Raw genomic sequence first — 21,175 nt, forward strand, 5'->3', positions numbered from 1 at the left:
TGTATGTCATCTGCATATATGTAGTGTACAATTCCGAGACCTGCAAGTAGATGGCATAATGGTAAAAGGTAAATATTAAATAGTGTTGCAGAGCGTGCCGATCCTTGTGGTACTCCTGTTTGTAAACTTACTTTCTCTGACATTGTGTTTTTAATCTGTACTTGATAAAATCTATTACTTAGATATGATTTGAACCATGTAATTGTGTTGCTATGTAGGCCTATTTCTTCTAGTCTTTTGATTAGTATTTCATGGTTCACAGTGTCAAATGCTGATGATAAATCTAAAAGAACAAGAATGTAGTGTGTTCCACTATCAAAACCTCTTAAAATATTATCAGAAAGTGAAAGCAGTAAGTTTTCAGTGCTGTAATGTTTGCGGAAACCATGCAGTCTTCTAGATCCAGGCGAATGGGAATCAGAGTCTGCGATGCAGCTCATTTGTGAGAAGTGGGGTTTTCCACATGTAGATCTAATGGCATCTTGCCACAGTGCAAAAGCCCCACGATTTTTCAGCCACAGATGAGACTACGGAGCTGAGGGAGTCGACGCTCTAGTGATTCCTTGGCCTCTGGGAGTTCTACTTTGTGTTTCCTCCGTGGCCTCTGGTGGGCAAGGTTTTGCGCAGAATAGAGATACACCTGGGGGATGTTGTATTGGTGGCTCCGGAATGGCCACGTCGCCCGTGGTTTGTGGATCTCGTCAACTTGGCTGTGGACGGTCCAATACGGTTCAGTCACCTCTCTCATCTCCATCAAGGTTCCATATTTTTCGATCAGGCAGATCGCTTCTGTCTGGCTTGGCTTTTGAGAGGCAACGTTTAAGGCGCAGGGAGTACCTAGAGCCGGTTATTACTACCCTTCTGCCTGCGAGGCGCACATCTACCTTGTTGTCTTACATCTGAGTCTGGAAGGTTTTTGAGGCTTGGTGTGTGGCCAAATGTGTTGCTGCTTCACGGGCTTCGGTGTCCCAGATTTTATCCTTCCTGCAAGATAGCGTAGTGGCTCGGACTTCTTTGCGAGGGACGATTGACTTAAGATCTTTGTCCTCCCATCCTGATGTTGTATGGTTTCTTCGAGGGGTCGAGAATTTACGTCCTCCGGTATGGAAAGTCTGACCATCTTGGAATCTTAATCTGGTCCTTCGAGCTTTGTATGAACCACCTTTTGAGCCTCTTCGTAGGGCGACTCTTAAGGATTTGACCTTGAAGGTGGTTTTCCTGGTAGCCATTTGTTCAGCGCAGAGAATATCCAAGTTTCAGGCTTTATCTTGTACGGACCCGTTCCTACAGATTTTGGATTCGGTGGTGTCCTTATGGATGGTTCCATCTTTTCTTCTCAAGGTGGTCTCAGCTTTTCATGTTAATCAGACTGTCAAACTTCCAGCTTCTCCCAATTTGGTTGCTTCTTCTCCTCATGCGAGGGAACTCAGGTGTTTGGACGTTCAGAGGGCCTTACTGAGATATCTAGAGGAGACCAATGCCTTTCGGAGCTCTGATCACCTATTTGTTTTGTGGAGCGGCGTGAAGAAAGGGCTCCATACTTCCAAAGCTACCATTGAGAGGTGGCTCATAGAGGCTATTGGGTCAGCCTATATTCTTAAGGGCCGCCAGCTGCCGGACAGTTTACAGGCGCATTCTACTCGATCGCAAGCGGCCTCGAGGGCAGAAGCTCAGTTGGTGTCACTGCAAGAGATTTGTCGGGCAGCTACATGGAAGTTGCTGCATACTAATTCGAAACATTATCGCCTAGATGTCCGGGATCCGGAAACTCATTCTCTAGGCGAGAGTGTTTTGCGAGCGGGACTCTCCAGGTTCCACCCCAGCTAGGGGGCTTTGGTATATCCCAGGAGTCTGGAATGATCCAGGTATGTACAGGGAAAGGAAAATTGGTTCTTACCTGCTGATTTTCATTCCTGTAGTCCCACGGATCATTCCAGAGCCCGCTTGCTTGATGGAGGTGGAGAGTCTTCTACTCAGCTGTGCTGTTTTTGCTATGCAGATTTTTCTGCCCGTGAAGCAGCAACACATTTGGCCACACACCAAGCTTTAACAAGTTTTTGCAAGTTTTTTTTTACAAGTTTTTGCAAGTGAGTTTTTGTGCTTGGGTACATATCAATACCGAGGAACTGCAGGTGACACCAGTGCTTATCAAGCAGTGTCAGTTAAACTTTCTCTGTCTCCATCTGCTGGCACGGATGCATAAACCCAGGAGTCTGGAATGATCCGTGGTACTTCAGTAATGAAAATTAGCAGGTAAGAACCAATTTTCCTATCACATTTCCCTGGTACTTTTATCATTGCATTGGTTACCTATAACATGCTGAATACAGTATAAAGTTTTAATGGTAATATTCCATTTTTTTTAACAATAACCTTAACACTTGGCTTAGCACCTCACTGCAAATATGTATACCTCTGTGACAGTTACGCTCCGCAAACAAAAATGTGTTGGCTGCTTCGACTCCAAAGATGGCCAGACTGGATATTACAAGGAACCGAGCATTCTCAGTAGCCAGCCCAAAGTTGTGGAACTCGCTACCAGACACATTATGCATGATCACTGATGTGAAGGCATTCAGGAGGGACCTTAAGACTTACTTATTCAAACAGGCCTTTAGTAACTTACAGGTAAAGAGAGAATAAACTCAAATGTCATAATGTTTAATGGCTATATAAATTCCTCTGACAACCAAGTATTAACATACTTGAGTCAAGCTGTATTCGTCAGGTGATGATTGTTAAAAGAGAGGAGAGGATCACCTTGCTGGTGGCTGAAAGGAATCAGTAAGTTTTTGCTTGGGAAATTTTCTTTTTTACAAGTATTGGGGCGAAGTTAACTATTTGGGAATATTATTGTGTGTTTGTGCTTTTAATAGTCAGTAAGGCAGCTAATAAGCAGTAGTTAAGTGTGTTTATTTTTAATAGTCTGTAAGGTAGCTAATAAGCCGAAGTTAGTTTTGTATATTAAAAACACAAAAAAAAGGTAGGCAGAAGCTAGAAATAACCTAGGAGCAGTGTATACCTAAGTAAAAAAGTTGAAAGGTTCAGTTTCTCACCTTGGAAAGGTGGAAAGGTTTGATTAGGTACCAATATTTAATCAAGAGAGCAGTGAGTCACTCTGATTAACTGAAATTTGACTGTTTGTATGAGACTATATGCACAATCGAATCTTTGAGTAGAAATCCCTTGTGTGTTGTGGAAGACTATAGTGATAGGAGTATACTATCGTCCACCTGGTCAAGATGGTGAGACGTACCGTGAAATGCTAAGAGAAATTAGGGAAGCTAAACAAATTGGTAGTGCGGTAATAATGGGATATTTCAATTACCCCAGTTTACCTGGGTAAATGTATCATTGGGACATGCTAGAGAGAGAAAGTTCCTGGATGGAATAAATAACAGTATTATGGAGCAATTGGTTCAGGAACCAACGAGAGAGGGAACAATTTTAGATCTAATTATCAGTGGAGCACAGGATTTGGTGAGAGAGGTAATGGTGGTGGGGCCGCTTGGCAATAGTGATCATAATATGATCAAATTTGAATTAATGACTGGAAGGGGGACAGTAAGCAAATCCACGGCTCTCGTGCTAAACTTTCAAAAGGGAAACTTTGATAAAATGAGAAAAATAGAAAAAAACTGAAAGGAGCAGCTACAAAGATAAAAAAGTGTGCAAGAGGCCTGGTCATTTAAAAAAAAAAAAATTCCATCCTAGAAGCACAGTCCAGATGTATTCCACACATTAAGAAAGGTGGAAGGAAGGCAAAACAATTACCGGCAAGGTTAAAAGGGGAGGTGAAAGAAGCTATTTTAGCCAAAAGATCTTCATTCAAAAATTGGAAGAAGGATCCAACAGAAGGAAATAGGATAATGCATAAGCGTTGGCAAGTTAATTGTAAGACATTGATAAGACAGGCTAAGAGAGAATTTGAAAAGAAGTTGGCCATAGAAGTAAAAACTCAAGTAAAAACTTTTAAAAAATATATCCGAAGCAGAAAGCCTGTAAGGGAGTCAGTTGGACCGTTAGATGATCGAGGGGTTAAAGGGGCACTTAGAGAAGATAAGGCCATCGCGGAAAGATTAAATGATTTCTTTGCTTCGGTGTTTACTGAAGAGGATGTTGGGGAGATACCCATACCGGAGAAGGTTTTCATGGGTAATGATTCAGATGGACTGAACCAAATCATGGTGAACCTAGAAGATGTGGTAGGTCTGATTGACAAACTGAAGAGTAGTAAATCACCTGGGCCAGATGGTATTCACCCCAGGGTTCTGAAGGAACTAAAAAATGAAATTTCAGACCTATTAGTAAAAATTTGTAACCTATCATTAAAATCATCCATTGTACCTGAAGACTGGAGGGTGGCTAATGTAACCCCAATATTTAAAAAGGGCTCCAGGGGCGATCTGGGAAACTTCAGACCAGTTAGCCTGACTTCAGTGCCAGGAAAAATAGTGGAAAGTGTTCTAAATATCAAAATCACAGAACATATAGAAAGACATGGTTTAATGGAACAAAGTCAACATGGCTTTACTCAAGGCAAGTCTTGCCTCACAAATCTGCTTCACTTTTTTAAAGGAATTAATAAACATGTAGATAAGGTGAACCAGTAGATGTAGTGTATTTGGATTTTCAGAAGGCGTTTGACAAAGTTCCTCATGAGAGGCTTCTAGGAAAAGTAAAAAGTCATGGGATAGGTGGCGATGACCTTTCATGGATTAGAAACTGGCTAAAAGTTAGGAAACAGAGTAGGATTAAATGGACAATTTTCTCAGTGGAAAGGAGTGGACAGTGGAGTGCCTCAGGGATCTGTATTGGGACCCGCACTTTTCAATATTTATTTATTTAACAGCTTTTCTATACCGACATTAAAATACACATCATATCGGTTTACATTGTAACAAAAGGTGGAAAGTACAAAGAACAGGGGAGGGGGAGGCGGGCAACCGATAGACAAGAAGTAAGAGGCTCAGTAACAGCGAGCCTGACAAACTAAAATTAAGGAGTGACTGCAAAGAGTTGGAACATGGTATACAAATATGACATAATTATTTGTTTTACTCGATTACATTGGGTTTACTGCTAGGAACAATGAGAAGGGTGGGGGGGGAAGAGACGTGGAAAATTAATCTGGGAAATGATCTGGAAAGAAATACGACGAGTGAGGTAATCAAATTTGCAGATAATACAAAATTGTTCAGAGTAGTTAAATCACAAGCAGATTGTGATAAATTGCAGGAAGACCTTCTGAGACTGGAAAATCGGGCATCCAAATGGCAGATGAAATTTACTGTGGATAAGTGCAAGGTGATGCATACAGGGAAAAATAACCCATAATATAGTTACACAATGTTAGGATCCATATTAGGAGCTACCACCCAAGAAAGAGATCTAGGCGACTGATAACACATTGAAATCATCAGTTCAGTGTGCTGCGGCAGTCAAAAAAGCAAACAGAATGTTGGGAATTATTAGAAAGGGAATGGTGAATAAAATGGAAAATGTCATAATGCCTCTAAATCGCTCCATGGTGAGACCGCACCTTGAATACTGTGTACAATTCTGGTCACTGCATCTCAAAAAAGATATAGTTGTGATGGAGAAGGTACAGAGAAGGGTGACCAAAATGAAAAAGGGGATGGAACAGCTCCGAAAGAGTAAATAACCGATTCACATTTACCTGTTCTAGACCTCTCATGATTTTAAACACCTCTCTCATATCCCCTCTCAGCCATCTTTTCTCCAAGCTGAAAAGTCCTAATCTAAAGACTAAAGAGGTAAGTTGTAAGTTTTCCTTTCGCAGAAGTAACTTTTGCTGCCTTAGAGGTGAAGTTGGTGGTCCAACCTCTCCCCCTTGATATCGACCCGCTGCCCTGAGATGCTGATTCCTTGGGGCAGCTTCTAAGCTTCAGAGATTTCTCTTAGCATTTCATCATCTGTCTGACAATTTTGTCCCGGTGGACGGTAGTATACTCCTATCACTATACTCTTACCCAACACACATGGGATTTCTACCCATATAGATTCTACTGAGCATTTAGTGTCTTGTATGATATTTATCTTGTTGGACTCAATACCCTCCCGGACATAAAGTGCCACACCCCCACCAAGTTGATCCTCCCTATCATTGCGATATAATTTGTACCCTGATGTAGCACTGTCCCATTGGTTATCCTCCTTCCACCAAGTCTCTGTGATGCCAATTATGTCAATCTCATCATTTGCTGCTATACGCTCTAACTCTCCCATCTTCTTAGATTTCTGGCATTGGCATACAGACATTTCAAAGTGTGTTTTTTGTTTGTTTTATCAACCTGCTTTTCAGTTGTTGGGATAGATCGGAAATCATTAGCTTCGGTGATTTTTTACATATAGGCAGATGGACTATGTTTGCTTTTAATGGAACCTCTCTGTTGGGATGCCCTAACTCTCCTGTTTCATTAGTATCCTTCAAGGATACATTTCTCCGAACCATGCACTGCTGAGTGACTGTCTGCTTTCCCCCTTGTTCTAGTTTAAAAGCTGCTCTATCTCCTTTTTTCAAATGTTCACCTAGTTCTGGTCATACTTTGTTCTTTGACAGGCTTCTAACTTTTTAAAAATGTTTTTTCTCTCCTGATGTTTGATGCCCTTTCTAGAGCAACCCTGGTGGCAGAGCTGGTGAAGAGGGCAGAAACTTTGCTGAAGGATAAAATCAACGAAGACAGTAGCAATCACAGCCAATTGCTGGATTGTGTGTGTTCTCAGCTGTGTGAGGATGGAAAACAGGCTCTCGACAAAGGACAAGAGTAAGTAACAAAGTAGGCAAAATCTATATGCAGTCCCTCTTCCCTCCCCCAGTTTCAGCTTCTGGGAACGCACCTATTTGTTGTGCTTTCTGTTGAGCACTGCTTTATACTTTGCAATTTTGTATGATGCACGTCTTTGAGTTGTCCTTTGTATCGTGCATATCTTTTGTGCACCTCTGTTGTGCCAGAGGCACAAATAATCATCTCACCAAACTGCAACCTGATGCCATGGTTATGGCCAGTGCATTATTTGTTTTGCTTTATTTTGGCAGATTTTGCAGGAAGAAGGGCCCTGAAGCACTTAGAGTTTTGTTGCCAGAAGAGACATCTGCAGCGGTATGTGCAGTGGGGCTGTTTAGTTCTCAAGCTATAGCTGCCCTCTTTCTGCATTTCAGTTATTGATGCTAAATCTGCCTCTAGGTGTTTGAGATTTACAGTTGAAACTGTGTGTGGAAAAATCCATTAGTGTTGACTGGGTCTGGGAACAAGTTTCAAAACTGCTAATGGAATATGGGAAGTATCCTTAATAAATTATACTTTAACCACATTTTGGCAGCATGATGTGGCACACATGTCTGAGATTCTAATTATACAGAATTAATTATTTAAATATGAAAAGAAATATTCCTAAGTGAAAGTCCAAAAATGTAAAGAGAAATATGTAAAGAAATATTCCATATTTGTTTTTAAAGCTCATCAGTATAGGAGGGATGAACCTATCAAAAGTAATGCATTACAAAATAGCAACTGAGTAGAAAAAAATATTCAAATGCTCTAAAACCAGCTCAGATCTGGAGTTAAGTAAAACATACTAAATACACCTTTTCTAAAGTATTTTTTTTATTTAGATTTTTTATATTCCACTTTTTGCACTTTTTTCAGCGCTTCAAAGTGGATTACATTCAGGTACTATAGTGAGGTTATACTGAATGGTAAACACTAATTAATATACATTTCAAATTGAGAGAGAAATCATAATTTCCCAAAAATATTTAAAGAGAAATACTGCATTAAAACTGTAATCCTTATCTTTCTTGTATGTCTTTAGCCATATCCAGTTCTAAAACAAATTCAAAAAAAGAGGTAGACATGTCTAGAGTTGACAACATAAATGGATTTACCCAGTATCTGGATTTGGTATTTACAGGGATATAATAAACAGAATTCCCCTTTCAAATCAAGAACTTGTTCTATAAATAAACACCTTCTACCTTTCTGTAGATTATTTGATAGTAATTCATAGTATACTTTTAAAATCAGGGACATCTAAACCACCACCTCTTTCATTTATCAGCCGTTCCTAAAATGCCATTCTATAAATTTTGCCTTTCCAATAAAATATATTTACATTTAAATTTATTTGGATTTATAACCCACCTAACATAGAATGGCCTAGGCGGAGAACAAAACAATTTTACATACATACAGTGATAAGACAAACAAATGTAAACTAAATACTAAAACATAATAAAACATTATAAAACATATAGGAGTAGATTTTCAAAGGGTTACACGCGTAACCTTTAAAACACCCCCTGCGCGCGCCAAGCCTATTTTGCATAGGCTCGGTGGCCGCGTGTATGTCCCGGGGCTTTGAAAAAGGGGCGGGGGTCTGGGCAGGGCGCTGGCCCGGGAGTGGGATCGAGGCCTCCGGCACAGCGGCTGTGCCGGGGGCTGGCGCACCGGCAGTCGGCCGGCTCGCGCAAGTTACGCCTGCCAGAGGCTCTTGACAAAGGATGACAGTAAGTAATAAAGTTGGCAAAATCTATATGCAGTCCCTCTTCCCTCCCCCAGTTTCAGCGAAAGGCAGGCGTAACTCCTTGAAATAAGGTGTGGGAGTGGGGGATTTAGGTAGGGCTGGGGGGGTGGGTTAGATGGGGGAAGGGAAGGTGGGGGGGAGTGGAAGGAAAGTTCCCTCCGAGACCGCTCCAATTTCGGAGCGGCCTTGGAAGGAACAGGGAAAGCCATCGGGGCTCCCCTAGGGCTCGGCGCACGCAAGGTGCACAAGTGTGCACCCCCTTGCACGAGCCGACCCCGGATTCCCTGTACATACCAGGATCAGTCCAGACCGTGGGTTATGTCCCCCTTCTAGCAGATGAAGTCAGAGCAAAAACTGAGAGGGCGGTCCCTCATGACTGGTGCGCCCTCTGTAAACCTTCAGTATTTCTCTGACTCCAGCAGATTTGGGTTGCACCTTCAGTACTCCCATTTTTTTTTCTGTGAGAACAGTCTTTGTTTTATTTCTCCTGTTTTCTTGTTAACACTTTTTGCTTGGATGGATCTTATTTAACAAAAAAAGAAAGGCAAAGGCTTTTCATTGTAGCTTTGCTCTACTTCTATGCCTGCAGCAGAGCTTTCGTTCAGTGGCAGACTTGTCATCTTTTGTATTTATTGCTGTATCGTTTTGGGGGTAAGTTTGTTAACTTTCCTTTTACAGAACTGTCATTTGCTGCCTTTAGGGGTGACGTTGGTGGTCCAACCTCTCCCCTCGATATCGACCCACTGCCCGGAGATGTCGTTTCCTCAGGGCAGCCCCTAAGCTTCAGAGACGCGACATCACTCTGGCTTGAAAAAAAAAAAACAAAAAAAAAACGGAGCTGGTCGTTAAAGTTAGTCAGGCAGCGCAGGTCTTTGATTTCATTCCTGCTATCGAAGGTTTTCGGAGGTCTAGGTTCCGAGCCGTTCTTTACTTGCCTCCATGCCACGGCTGACACGATGCAGTGCCTGGGGGGAGCCCGGAGCGCGGCTCTCCCGGGAAGGCCTGTGTGCTCTGTGCCTCCCTGGCGGGGAGGGCACCTTGAGCCCTAGAGGGCGGTCTGTTTCGCGCGCAAATGTGCGCCAGGCTCTGAGGAGGTCGGCCCCGTTCCCGTCCAACGCGGGAATGGCGGACATCTTGGATCTACTTCTTGCTGCCTCCTGGGGATTCAGACCCGGACGGACCTCATTCTCCTCTGGTTCTCTTTGCAGCACACCTCCCCGACGCAGAGCCACCCTCAGAGGACCCTCCAGCCATCCTTCCCCCGGAGCCTTTTTCCACAGAATTTATTCTGCTGATGCATGGGGCTTATTTGGCAAGGCTCAGCCAGCACCAGGATGTGGTTTTGGCTCCCCCTCCTCCTAAAGTGGTCAGTCTGGGAGAAATCCCGGATGTGGCAGGGGGGCCTCGGGGATCGGTACTGTCACGGCCCAGTACAGCACCAGTATTCTGGCCCTGCCATTCCAGTGGCCCCTTTGGGATCCTCTAGGGTTCAGCCGGTTGCCCATCCAACCGGTCCTGACCCGATGCCCTCGGCGCAAGTCGAAGGGGATGTTCCTCAGGTTCTACGCCTTTTCCAGAACGATAAGATGGTTCCTCTTATCACACATGTCCTGGCTGGATTAGATATTGAGGCCCCCCAGGATGCTCCTGAAGCCAGTGCTGCACCGAAGAGAGGGGATCTCATCCTACCAGGGCTCAAGCCACCTTCAAAGACTTTCCTTTTCATCCTATAAGAACATAAGAAAATGCCATACTGGGTCAGACCAAGGGTCCATCAAGCCCAGCATCCTGTTTCCAACAGAGGCCAATCCAGGCCATAAGAACCTGGCAAGTACCCAAAAACTAAGTCTAATTCCATGTTACCATTGCTAATGGCAGTGGCTATTCTCTAGGTGAACTTAATAGCAGGTAATGGACTTCTCCAAGAACTTATCCAATCTTTTTTTAAACACAGCTACACTAACTGCACTAACCACATCCTCTGGCAACAAATTCCAGAGTTTAATTGTGCGTTGAGTAAAAAAGAAATTTCTCCGATTAATTTTAAATGTGCCCCATGCTAACTTCATGGAGTGCCCCCTAGTCTTTCTACTATCCGAAAGAGTAAATAACCGATTCACATCTACCTGTTCTAGACTTCTCATGATTTTAAACACATCTGCAAATTTGATTATCTCACTCGTCGTATTTCTTTCCAGATCATTTATAAATATATTGAAAAGTAAGGGTCCCAATACAGATCCCTGAGGCACTCCACTGTCCACTCCCTTCCACTGAGAAAAATGTCCATTTAATCCTACTCTCTGTTTCCTGTCTTTTAGCCAGTTTGCAATCCACGAAAGGACATCGCCACCTATCCCATGACTTTTTATTTTTCCTAGAAGCCTCTCATGAGGAACTTTGTCAAACGCCTTCTGAAAATCCAAGTATACTATATCTACCGGTTCACCTTTATCCACATGTTTATTAACTCCTTCAAAAAAGTGAAGCAGATTTGTGAGACAAGACTTGCCCTGGGTAAAGCCATGCTGACTTTGTTCCATTAAACCATGTCTTTCTTTTTTTTTTTTTCTTTTATATTTTTTGAAATTATAGCATTTACATAGAAATGATATAATCAAGCATTATAATAATTACATTTTCACTGATTTTAAAGAAAAACAAATATATTCCAGCCCACATCTAGAAGGAAAGGAGAGAGATTAGATCCATTTCACTAAGACAATTCTCTTTTACAATCAAAAACTCCCTTTTACCCTAACTCAATTTTCCTTAGGATTTATCAGAAATAAAACGCTGCAAATGGGATGGGTCAAGAAAAATAAACTTGCTATTTTGAAACAATATCTGGCATTTACAAGGGAATTTTAAGAAGAAACTTGCTCCCATATCTAGCACAGATTGTTTTAATAACAAAAATTGTTTCCTCCGTGCTTGTGTCGCACGGGAAACATCTGGAAAGATTTGTATCTTTTGTCCACAAAAAATGTGGTCTTTATTCTGAAAGTATTTAAGGAAAAACAAATCTTTATCCCGTTTCAAACCATGTCTTTCTATATGTTCTGTGATTTTGATGTTTAGAACACTTTCCACTATTTTTCCTGGCACTGAAGTCAGGCTAACCGGTCTGTAGTTTCCCGGATCGCCCCTGGAGCCCTTTTTAAATATTGGGGTTACATTTGCTATCCTCCAGTCTTCAGGTACAATGGATGATTTTAATGATAAGTTACAAATTTTTACTAATAGGTCTGAAATTTCATTTTTTAGTTCCTTCAGAACCTTGGGGTGTATACCATCCGGTCCGGGTGATTTACTACTCTTCAGTTTGTCAATCAGGCCACTTGGAAGTCTTTGCACACCTTTGCACATCACTATCGCTTGTATCTGCAATCAACGACCTTGGGTTCTTTTGAGGCTCAGGTAAAGGCTTTTCCTTCACATGTGCCCCGCCTCCCCCCCCCCCCCCCCCCGGGCAGCAGCCAACCAGGGACAGGGAAGCCCAAGCTCCAATAGGGAGGCGACTTCGGGGGCTTTAAACCCCAGCACTCCATCCAGGTGCCGGGCGTCACGCGCCTTTGGCGTGCAACAAAGGGGTCCACCCCTTTGTGCGACCCTTCATACAGCACCAGAGAGTACCCTTTGCGGCCACAGGGCAGCAGACACTACCGTATAAAACAACTATACTTCAGCTACAGTCTCCCTTCTGGGTCCTGACCCACCACACACCACAGGCTTCCTCATCACAGGCCTAGACCCTACTCTAACTTCTGAGAACAGGATATTTCCATGCCCTCCACTTCAACCAACTACCTTAACCCATTTTCTTCAAGGATGCATACTTTCCACATCCCTATCATCAGTAACCACTGCAGAAACTGCTCTAAACCCAACTCCTTTCTCACCATCCAACAGAAGAGGCTTATTACCATTATGACATCTCCTCTCACGCAACTACTGGGCCTCTCTCTCTTTTCACTAACCCTGTTCAATGCCCAATCTCTCTCGAAGAAAACACACATCATCAATGATTACCTGCTTGACGCCAAACCAGACATATGCGCAATCACAGAAACGTGGCTGAAACCCACTGACATAGCTGTAATCAACCAACTTCCCATACACATATATGACCTTTTCTCAATCCCTAGACCCAAAAAAAGAGGCGGCAGCCTACTTCTAGCAGCCAAGAAAGATCTAGGATCTTTCAAACTCAGCTTCGAAACTCAAATTCTCCGTCTTCAAATCCAAACACCTCCAAATATGTCTAATCTACGCCCCTCCCCCAGGGCTTCTAGACGCTGACCCTTCTCTTATTGAACGCATCGCAAAGCACATAAACACAGATGTCCCAGCCATAATTATGGGAGACTTCAACCTACACATCGACGCCACCCCTCAATCCCTCAACTGCGAAACACTCTTCTCTTCTCTCAGCTACATGGGCTTCAGACAAATCATCAATAGCCCCATTCACAAAGCAGGACATACCCTGGACTTAATCTTCCTAAATGAAAGTCTTACTATAGCCTCCAAGCCCTTATGCTCACCAGTCCCTTGGTCTGACCACTGGATGATTACTACTGTCCTCGAGAACACCAACCCCCCCATCACATTCTTTCCCAAAAACATCAGTACAATTCAGGAAACCCTGCTCCTTGGATGACCTCAGCACCAGCCTCCACAAAGAATTAGCCCACCTTGATCTCTCAGATGCAACCGCAGCCACTACCTCCTGGTTCAACATTACCAATAAAGTAGCAGAGCAAACCTGCCCCTTAACCACGAAAGTACAACACAGCAACCCCAACAACAGAAAACTCTGGTTCACTCCAGAACTAAAACTCTAAACAAGATCTCAGAAGCAAAAATACATAGATGGCGGAAAAAACCATACCACAATGACCCTGACAGCCTACAAATCTCTAATGCACTGCTACAGGAACTCCATCCTCAAAACAGTAAGAGATTTCTTCTTCGCCCAAAAAATCCATCACTTTCTCTTTGACTCCAGAGCTCTTTTCTCCTATGTTTCAGCACTCACCAAACCATCTCCTCCTACTATACCAGATGACCAACCACTAAGCAAAGCTGCAGAACTTGCTACTTACTTTGAAAAAAAAAATCACCAACCTAATAACCCTGCTTATCTCAACCAATCGTCAGCCCCCCCCCCCCCCCCCCTTCACCCATACAACACATTGAGAATCGACATTCGAAACTTTTGAACACACTTCCTCCCTGGAGATTGAAAACATTCTCAAGAAGCTAAAACCCTCCTCTCACCCATCAGACTCGATACCTTCAAACCTACTTATCTCCATCTCCAAAACCATTGCTAAGCCCATTGCTCAAATCATAAACTGCTCCCTGTCACAAGGGATAATACCAGAGACTCTAAAATGTGCCAGTCTCAAACCCCTATTAAAAAAAAAACCAAATTTATCGGCAGCTGATCCTGCAAACTTCCGCCCTATAGCCAACTTACCATTCATAGCCAAACTCCTGGAAAAATTGTCAACAAACAACTCACAGAATATCTCAACGAACACAGGATCCTCGCCCCGTTGCAGTTCGGTTTCCGCAAAGCGTTGAACACCGAATCCCTCTTAATCTCACTAACAGACACCATCCTTCTGAACCTAGAAAACAGACAACCGTTCCTTCTCGCTCTCTTAGATCTTTCAGCGGCCTTTGACACAGTGAACCACTCAATTCTACTAGATCGTCTTGCAGAAATAGGCATCACCGGAGCTGTGCTCAGCTGGTTTAAATCATTCTTAAGCAACAGGTTCTTCAAAGTAAAAATCAACAACAAAGAATCCCACCCGGTCAGCTCCACACTGGGAGTCCCTCAAGGATCTTCTCTTTCACCAACTTTGTTCAACATCTACCTTCTCCCACTCTGTAACTTACTCACTATATCTACGCAGACGACGTCCAAATACTCATCCCGAATACAGAGTCCCTCCCTAAGACCCTCAGCTTCTGGAACAGCCGCCTTCAGTCAATCAACCACTTGCTCTCCAGTCTTAACTTAGTCCTAAACACCAACAAGACAGAGATCCTCATCATCGCTGTGGATGACTGCCACGGATCAGCCAACATCCTACCTTCCTCTCAATCAAGTCTCTCCCCCCAAGTAAGAGACCTGGGTGTCATGCTGGACAACCACCTAAACCTTAAACAATTCATCAACAATACCACAAAGGAATGTTTCTTCAAATTACAGGTCCTAAAAAAATTGAGACCACTTCTCCACTTTCAGGACTACCGCACGGTACTTCAATCCATCATCTTTTCTAAAATCGACTACTGCAACTCCCTCCTTCTTGGACTCCCAGCCAACCACATAAGACCCCTGCAGATGGTACAGAACTCGGCCGCCAGGATTCTGTCCAACACTAACAAAAGAGAGCACATTACTCCTATTCTCCGGAACCTCCATTGGTTACCTATCAAAATCAGAATTCTATATAAAGTCCTAACAATTATCCACAAAGCCCTTCACAATCTCTCACCTCTCGATCTAAGTATCCCACTTCAGCCCCACTCTTCCTCTAGACCAGTTAGAAGTTTCTACAAAGGTACACTCTACGCCCCCCCCCCCCCTGCCAAGACATTAAGGAAACGCGCTCTATCTACAGCTGGTCCCCCACAATGGAATGCTCTCCCCCCAGACCTCCACCAAGAACCTTGCCCACAGACCTTAAAAAAAAACAACTTAAAAGTGGTTATTCAGCCAAGCCTTTCCCTAACCCGCCGATTGCTTCTCCTTCTGTAAAATATGCTTTTGACAGCACTTCTTAATGGACGCCCTTCTTCGGGTAATTACCTTCTTGCTTGCCACTTTCTAACTGTCATTATTAACAGTTAAACCTTTCTAATTCTTAATTCTTAATGTTATTTCTCAATTTTTATTTAAAATTTTTTGATTGTATTGCAATTTTATTTTATTATAATTTAATCTCAAATTAATGTTGCTGCGATTCTTGAACGTTAAAGTTTCAGATTGTATGCACCCCCAGTTATTACCCTTGGATCCCAGTTGCAAAACCCTTGTTCCATGTAATGCTATTATGCAGCAACTGTTTCAATGTAAACTGACATGATATGTCTTTGCCACATGAACGTCGGTATAGAAAAATTCAAAATAAATAAATAAATGTCAGGATCTGTTTGGGACTGACTGAGAGTTCACATTGCAAGTTTGCCTATTCAGATTCACAGTTTGATATTCAATTTTTGTATTGATCCATCCAAGGGGTTTTTCTTTGTTGCTTGGATATTCTTAATACTGAAGGTTTACAGAGGGCGCGCACCAATCGTGAGGGACCGCCCTCTCAGATTTTGCTCTGACTCCATCTGCTGGAAGGGGGACATAACCCACGGTCTGGACTGATCCATGGTACTACAGGAACGAAAATTAGCAGGTAAGGAAATAATTTTCTTTTTTATAACATGTGTGTGGCAGCGCACGCATGTTATAAAATCGGGTGTACATTTGTGTGCGCCAGGTAGCACGCACAGATGTACCCCGCACGCACTCGTTTAAAAATCTGCCCCATAGAATAATAGACTAAAATAACATGAGCTGTCAAAATATAATAAAACGAGCCGTCACATAACAAGTAATAAAACATGTCGGTAATTGATTAAAAAAAACCCAAACTATATCAAATTGGGTTCAATAGAAAAAAACCCCCAAAAACTTATAGGTTAAAATAAATTGTTATAAGATGAAAAAAATAGTTAAAGTGAGATAAAAAGCTGTAAAATGGAAAAATAAAACTAGAATAAGAATTAACTGTAGGCCAAATTAAATAAGAATGTTTTAATCAGCTTTCGAAACATCTTAAGTGAATCACACAATCTGATGTCTGTTGGAAGAGAATTCCATAGCGTAGGTGCTGCGACGGAAAAAGCACATTCACGAGTAATCTGAAGTCTGGCGTGTTTGAGCAAAAACTAAGATTCCAAAGATCTGCTGTACCCATCACTGGAGGCTGCATTTGTAACTTATGTAATAAGCTTAGGCAGGATCATCATTTCAATGAAGTGCACCTGTCAGCAATAGAATCAAACTCACCAAACTTCATTCAGTGCTTTTTTAATGGTAAGGCTGTTTGGCTCTTACAGTGAATGACTTTGTTACCAGTTGGAACAGTTATCAGTTTTAAGATCTTTCTTTAACCTCTTTGCTCTAAAGGTTTTACGCAGTGCAGAGGATATTGCAGTAGGACTGGCTATTGAAAAGGCCTGCACCTGGCTCTCAACCAACATTGTGGGTAAGCAAGAGGTTAATGGCCATAGACGGTTTATACTTCAGGCCCCCAGTTTGTTCTGGTTCCAAGGCCATGAAATTAGAACTGAAACCAACAGGAGAAGTGTTTAAAAAAAAAAATCATGATTGATTACGATGGGAATAGGCCATAAAACTTTCAAATTATTTTTCAACCAAATGGGATTTTTGAAGGATGGCTGTTCAGAATCTATCAGATTTTTTTTTTTTAAACTAAGGCTCTTAATAGTGTCTGCATCTAGTTAGCTTTAAACTTTAACCCTGTTATAGATAATTTCTTTTGCTTGAATCTCCCACAACATCCAACAGTACCAAACAAAGGAGAAAACCATAAGAATGAAAGCAAAACAGCATAATAGGTAATGCTGTAAATGGATATTTGACACTTCTTGCTAGAAATATATAAACCAACCTCAAACTTCCCTCCAAAGATGTCTTCCATTTTCAGATTGTTTTCAGAACTTTTCTGCAGTTATATTGTCAGTCTTCTCATTCCTTCTCCCTTTTCATTTTATTTTTCCTTTGTCTCTTCCTTTTTCCATCGCACCCTCTACATGTCTGATATTTCTCATCTTGCTTCTCTCTATTTCTATTCTGTCTCTTCCATGCATCACCAATTCACATTTTTCTACTTTCCCCATCTCTCAACCTATTGCGGTTTTATAGCCTGTCCCCCCATCTCATCTCTCCTCTCCTATTTCTCCATGGTTGTATTGATATCACTTGTATCTGTTACCAGCCTTAGCAGATTTATTTAGTAATCCAGCAGGTAAAGGGACCTATATTCACTGACTCACCCAGTTGCATACATTGCACTGTGTATCTTAATGACCATCCCTTCTCCCGTGAAGGAACATTCAATAAATGAATACTGTATATAGTTGCGTGTAAGTCTAGAATTTTTTGCTCTATAATATTCCTGAAAAGCTGAGTTAGGCTAATCTGCAGATCATAGCCAAATTTTAGACCATGGAGGCCGATGTGGGCACACCACGCTTAGTTACCTATTAGTATATTATCAAAAATATGAACTAAATATTATGCTGCTAATTTAAAATGGTTGATTTTTAATGCAGTATTTATGTACTATATTCTGTTTTAAATGTGTTAAATCGTTTCGTGAAATGCGAATTATCATGCCTTGTTGGTCTGTATGTGAGGAACACATTGCACATCCAATTTGTGCATGTTAGGAAAAGAAGATAAAACGTTGCTTCAGCCAGTAAGATCAACTGATAAAACATGCCAGCTTTGTTTTTAAATGAAATTTACCTTACAATAATAAGGCATGGAGATGATTGTAAAGCGAGTAAGCTACATCTGAAAGTTCTTAAAAGTAAAGCAAATTTGTGCCTATATTATTAGAGTGATGTTATGAGGCAAAGATACATACTTGACCTATTTCTGACAGTTCATTGCAAGCACCGTGGTAGGCTATCAAAGTTTGAACCTCTGCCTATATGTGGGTTTCACATTTTCCTGGTTTAGGTGGTTAAAAGTCAATGATTGGCTTATACGTGGATAGGCTTATAAACAAGTATATATGGTATTACTTTTCATATGCATTACTATTTTATAAAATATAATAATTAGTTAAATATAAATAGAAATCCATTCTCTTTTTGGCTACTGAAGTGCAAAAGCAATATGGCAATATTTATGCAGTATTTGAACATTTCCTGAGCATTTCAGTCCTCTCTGCTGTGCTGGTGGTATTGTCCATGCTAGTTAATTTCCCTGTTAGCACTGATTGGGAGCTTGAGATTACTGCTGCTGACATTGTCTTTGCTGTAGCTCCTTCATGCTCAGTGGCAGTGTATTTGTGCACTGCAGCTCTAGATATCACAAAGTTGTGAACAGACAATAGTCTAGAGTGAAGGATGTCTGAAGCCTCAATGCCCCAGCCTTAAGGAGCTCAAACTCCTTCCTGGAATCTGGTATGAATGTTAAAATTAATCATTGCCTTAGTGTTCTAAAAATTATAATTTTGTTTCTTTTTTTTACAGCACTTATCAAAAAAGAAGTGAAAACCACCTTCAATCGCATGTTAAAATCCCAAGGAGCTGCTGCTTCTGCAGGGTTCCATGATGTGCAGGACAGAAAGAAGTGCTGTCCAGAAGGCTGCCAACACAGAGCTCCCCTCCCATCTCAGATTATTACAGAGATTAAAGTAGACACCTTACTTTTAACTTCTATGAACTCTCTTCAGTTTTATCAGAATCACAGCTCAGAATTCAGTTGGGAATTCTCTTGAATGTAAAATAGACTATGAAAGAATGATAGCTAGGGAGTACAATGCTTTTTTTTTTTTTTAAACCACCAATTATGTTTGCTAGCACCTTAAACCTAGATCACTGACTTGTAGATCCTTGATTGGAGTTCATTGGTATTACATAGATTTTTTAGCAACTGTTTTGTTGGTTGGATGCCATACACAGTATTCTAAATGCCAGAATTATAACTTAAGGTCTTAGGTGTCTCATGTCTGTCATTTTTGGCAGACTGAAGTAAATATGGGTGCTTGATAATTCTGCTTTACCTCCCTATTTTTCTTGACAGCTGTATTAGTAACAGTTTCATGGCCACTTCCTGCTTGGTAGTGGTTGGTTCATCACACCTGATTTTCAATTAGTCATTATATGGGGCAATTTTTAAATTGATTGTGGGGCATGTAGTCCCATGAGTAGGCTGTATCTCATGACTGCAAGCATATTTTCAGAGGGATACCCTGTGTGGGGTTTCCTTTGTAAATCTAGCCAACAGAGTGCAAATATATCTCCGGAAAATGTGCACAGGGCTTTCACAATGAATATGGAGTCCTGTGCTTACATACCCTTCTTTTATTCTGCTTTTTTTTTTTTTTTTTGGGAAACTGTATCTGAGCTGTGAACATTAAGGGTACTTTTACCTGAAGTGGGGGAGGCAGTATTCAGCAGGGCTTTGTTCTCTGGTTATTAGCTGTTTGCCTGTGTAAAAGGAAAACACACTCTGAAAATTTCTCTTTACCCTTGCATGTAACATAAGGAAATACTAACTTCTAGGGCAGCATATCTGTCCTTGAGTGTGTTAAGACTGGTTAGCAGCCAGTAGTGGACAACGTAAGCAGTAGTTGTGCTCTGCCTTTACCCTTACCTTCTGTTCCTCACAGGACATACTCTGCATCGTGTTAGGCCCCCGAGCTGAAGGTGAAGCAATTCATTATGTCCAGCTGGAGAACCTGCTTTGCAGACTGAGCCAAACTTTGCAGTGTAGGAAGGTAAAGAATATCTACATAGTTTATTTCAGTCTAAGACAATTTTCAATCCAGCGTTTTCAGGACTGATTTTTTTTTTTTGACCTGGCAGTTTCTACTAGTTCCTATGTGCATCCAGCTTAATTGGATCTTTCTTGTATTGGACTATAGTGTCATGAGTCTTCATTTGCTAATACTCGGGGGGGTCCTGTATTTTTATATCATGCTCCCAACTCTGCCAGCCATCGCAGTGAAGTCCTTGGCTAGGGGCCCCAAATGACAGCTTTCTCCAGACCCTAGTTAATGTGGCCCCTGAGTCTGGTCACTAGGTGTTGTCATTGAGCAAAGGCTGAGATGATGCTTCTTCCTGGGGTTTGTGAACATGCTTCTGCAAAATCCCCAGACTCAGCCAGCCCAGGGAGCAGAAGCAGAGATAATGCACGCAAGTTGACAGCTGCACACTGTGAAGGCAACTTTTTAGCAAAAGAAGAGGCGAAGGATTCTCAATCTATTCAAAATTCTGTTCCTTTTCATCCTGCCATGCCAACCCAGATGAGTGGGTTATGCCTCCCTGCCAATAGGTGGAGATAGAACTACAAGATTTCTGTGACATCTCACAGTACATGAACTGGTGCAATAGTAATCCTTGTTAGTGTCTTCAGTAGGTGCAAACATATCAGGACTGGCACAGTGTTTTGAAGGCCTTGTGACTGGCCTTCCTTTGGAAGTCCCAATAGAACCCAAGGAGTGGGGAGTTAGCTCAGGTGCCATCTTCCTTGGGGGGGTTGAAATTTTCTTCTCAGGGCTGTATCCTAATGATTTCTTCTCCTCCCTTAACCCCTCTTTGGCCCCATCACATACTGTGGGCTCTGGTCTTGTCCTTTCTCTGTTTAAGGGCCTTTGTGTTAAACAGAATAGCAGAACAAGTTATCAAAAAAATAAAGGGGGGGGGGGGGGAGGAAGGATCGACGGTATGAACCAACCTGGATTCTAGTGGCTGCTGTGGCTCTTCTGGGAGAACTCCGAGGAAAGAGGAAGCAGACAAGGACCTCATGTGTGGAACCAACTGCTGGAGTTTCTCCATGGGTCTACAGCTG

At 42.0% G+C, this 21,175-nt stretch overlaps 1 protein-coding gene across 2 annotated transcripts in view; it reads left to right on the plus strand.

Moving 5' to 3' along the window:
- CDAN1 (codanin 1) overlaps positions 1-21,175 on the plus strand; it is a 191,774-nt gene that overhangs the window by 142,098 nt on the left and 28,501 nt on the right. For both annotated transcript variants that reach the window (XM_029598691.1, XM_029598690.1), the window contains 5 exons: positions 6,639-6,788; positions 7,061-7,124; positions 16,754-16,832; positions 18,853-19,016; positions 19,995-20,102. In XM_029598691.1, coding sequence (XP_029454551.1) covers positions 6,639-6,788; positions 7,061-7,124; positions 16,754-16,832; positions 18,853-19,016; positions 19,995-20,102 — 565 coding nt within the window. The remainder of the gene's footprint in view (positions 1-6,638; positions 6,789-7,060; positions 7,125-16,753; positions 16,833-18,852; positions 19,017-19,994; positions 20,103-21,175) is intronic.

This window comes from Rhinatrema bivittatum, chromosome 4 (assembly GCF_901001135.1).
Source record: "Rhinatrema bivittatum chromosome 4, aRhiBiv1.1, whole genome shotgun sequence".
Classification (NCBI taxonomy): domain Eukaryota; kingdom Metazoa; phylum Chordata; class Amphibia; order Gymnophiona; family Rhinatrematidae; genus Rhinatrema; species Rhinatrema bivittatum.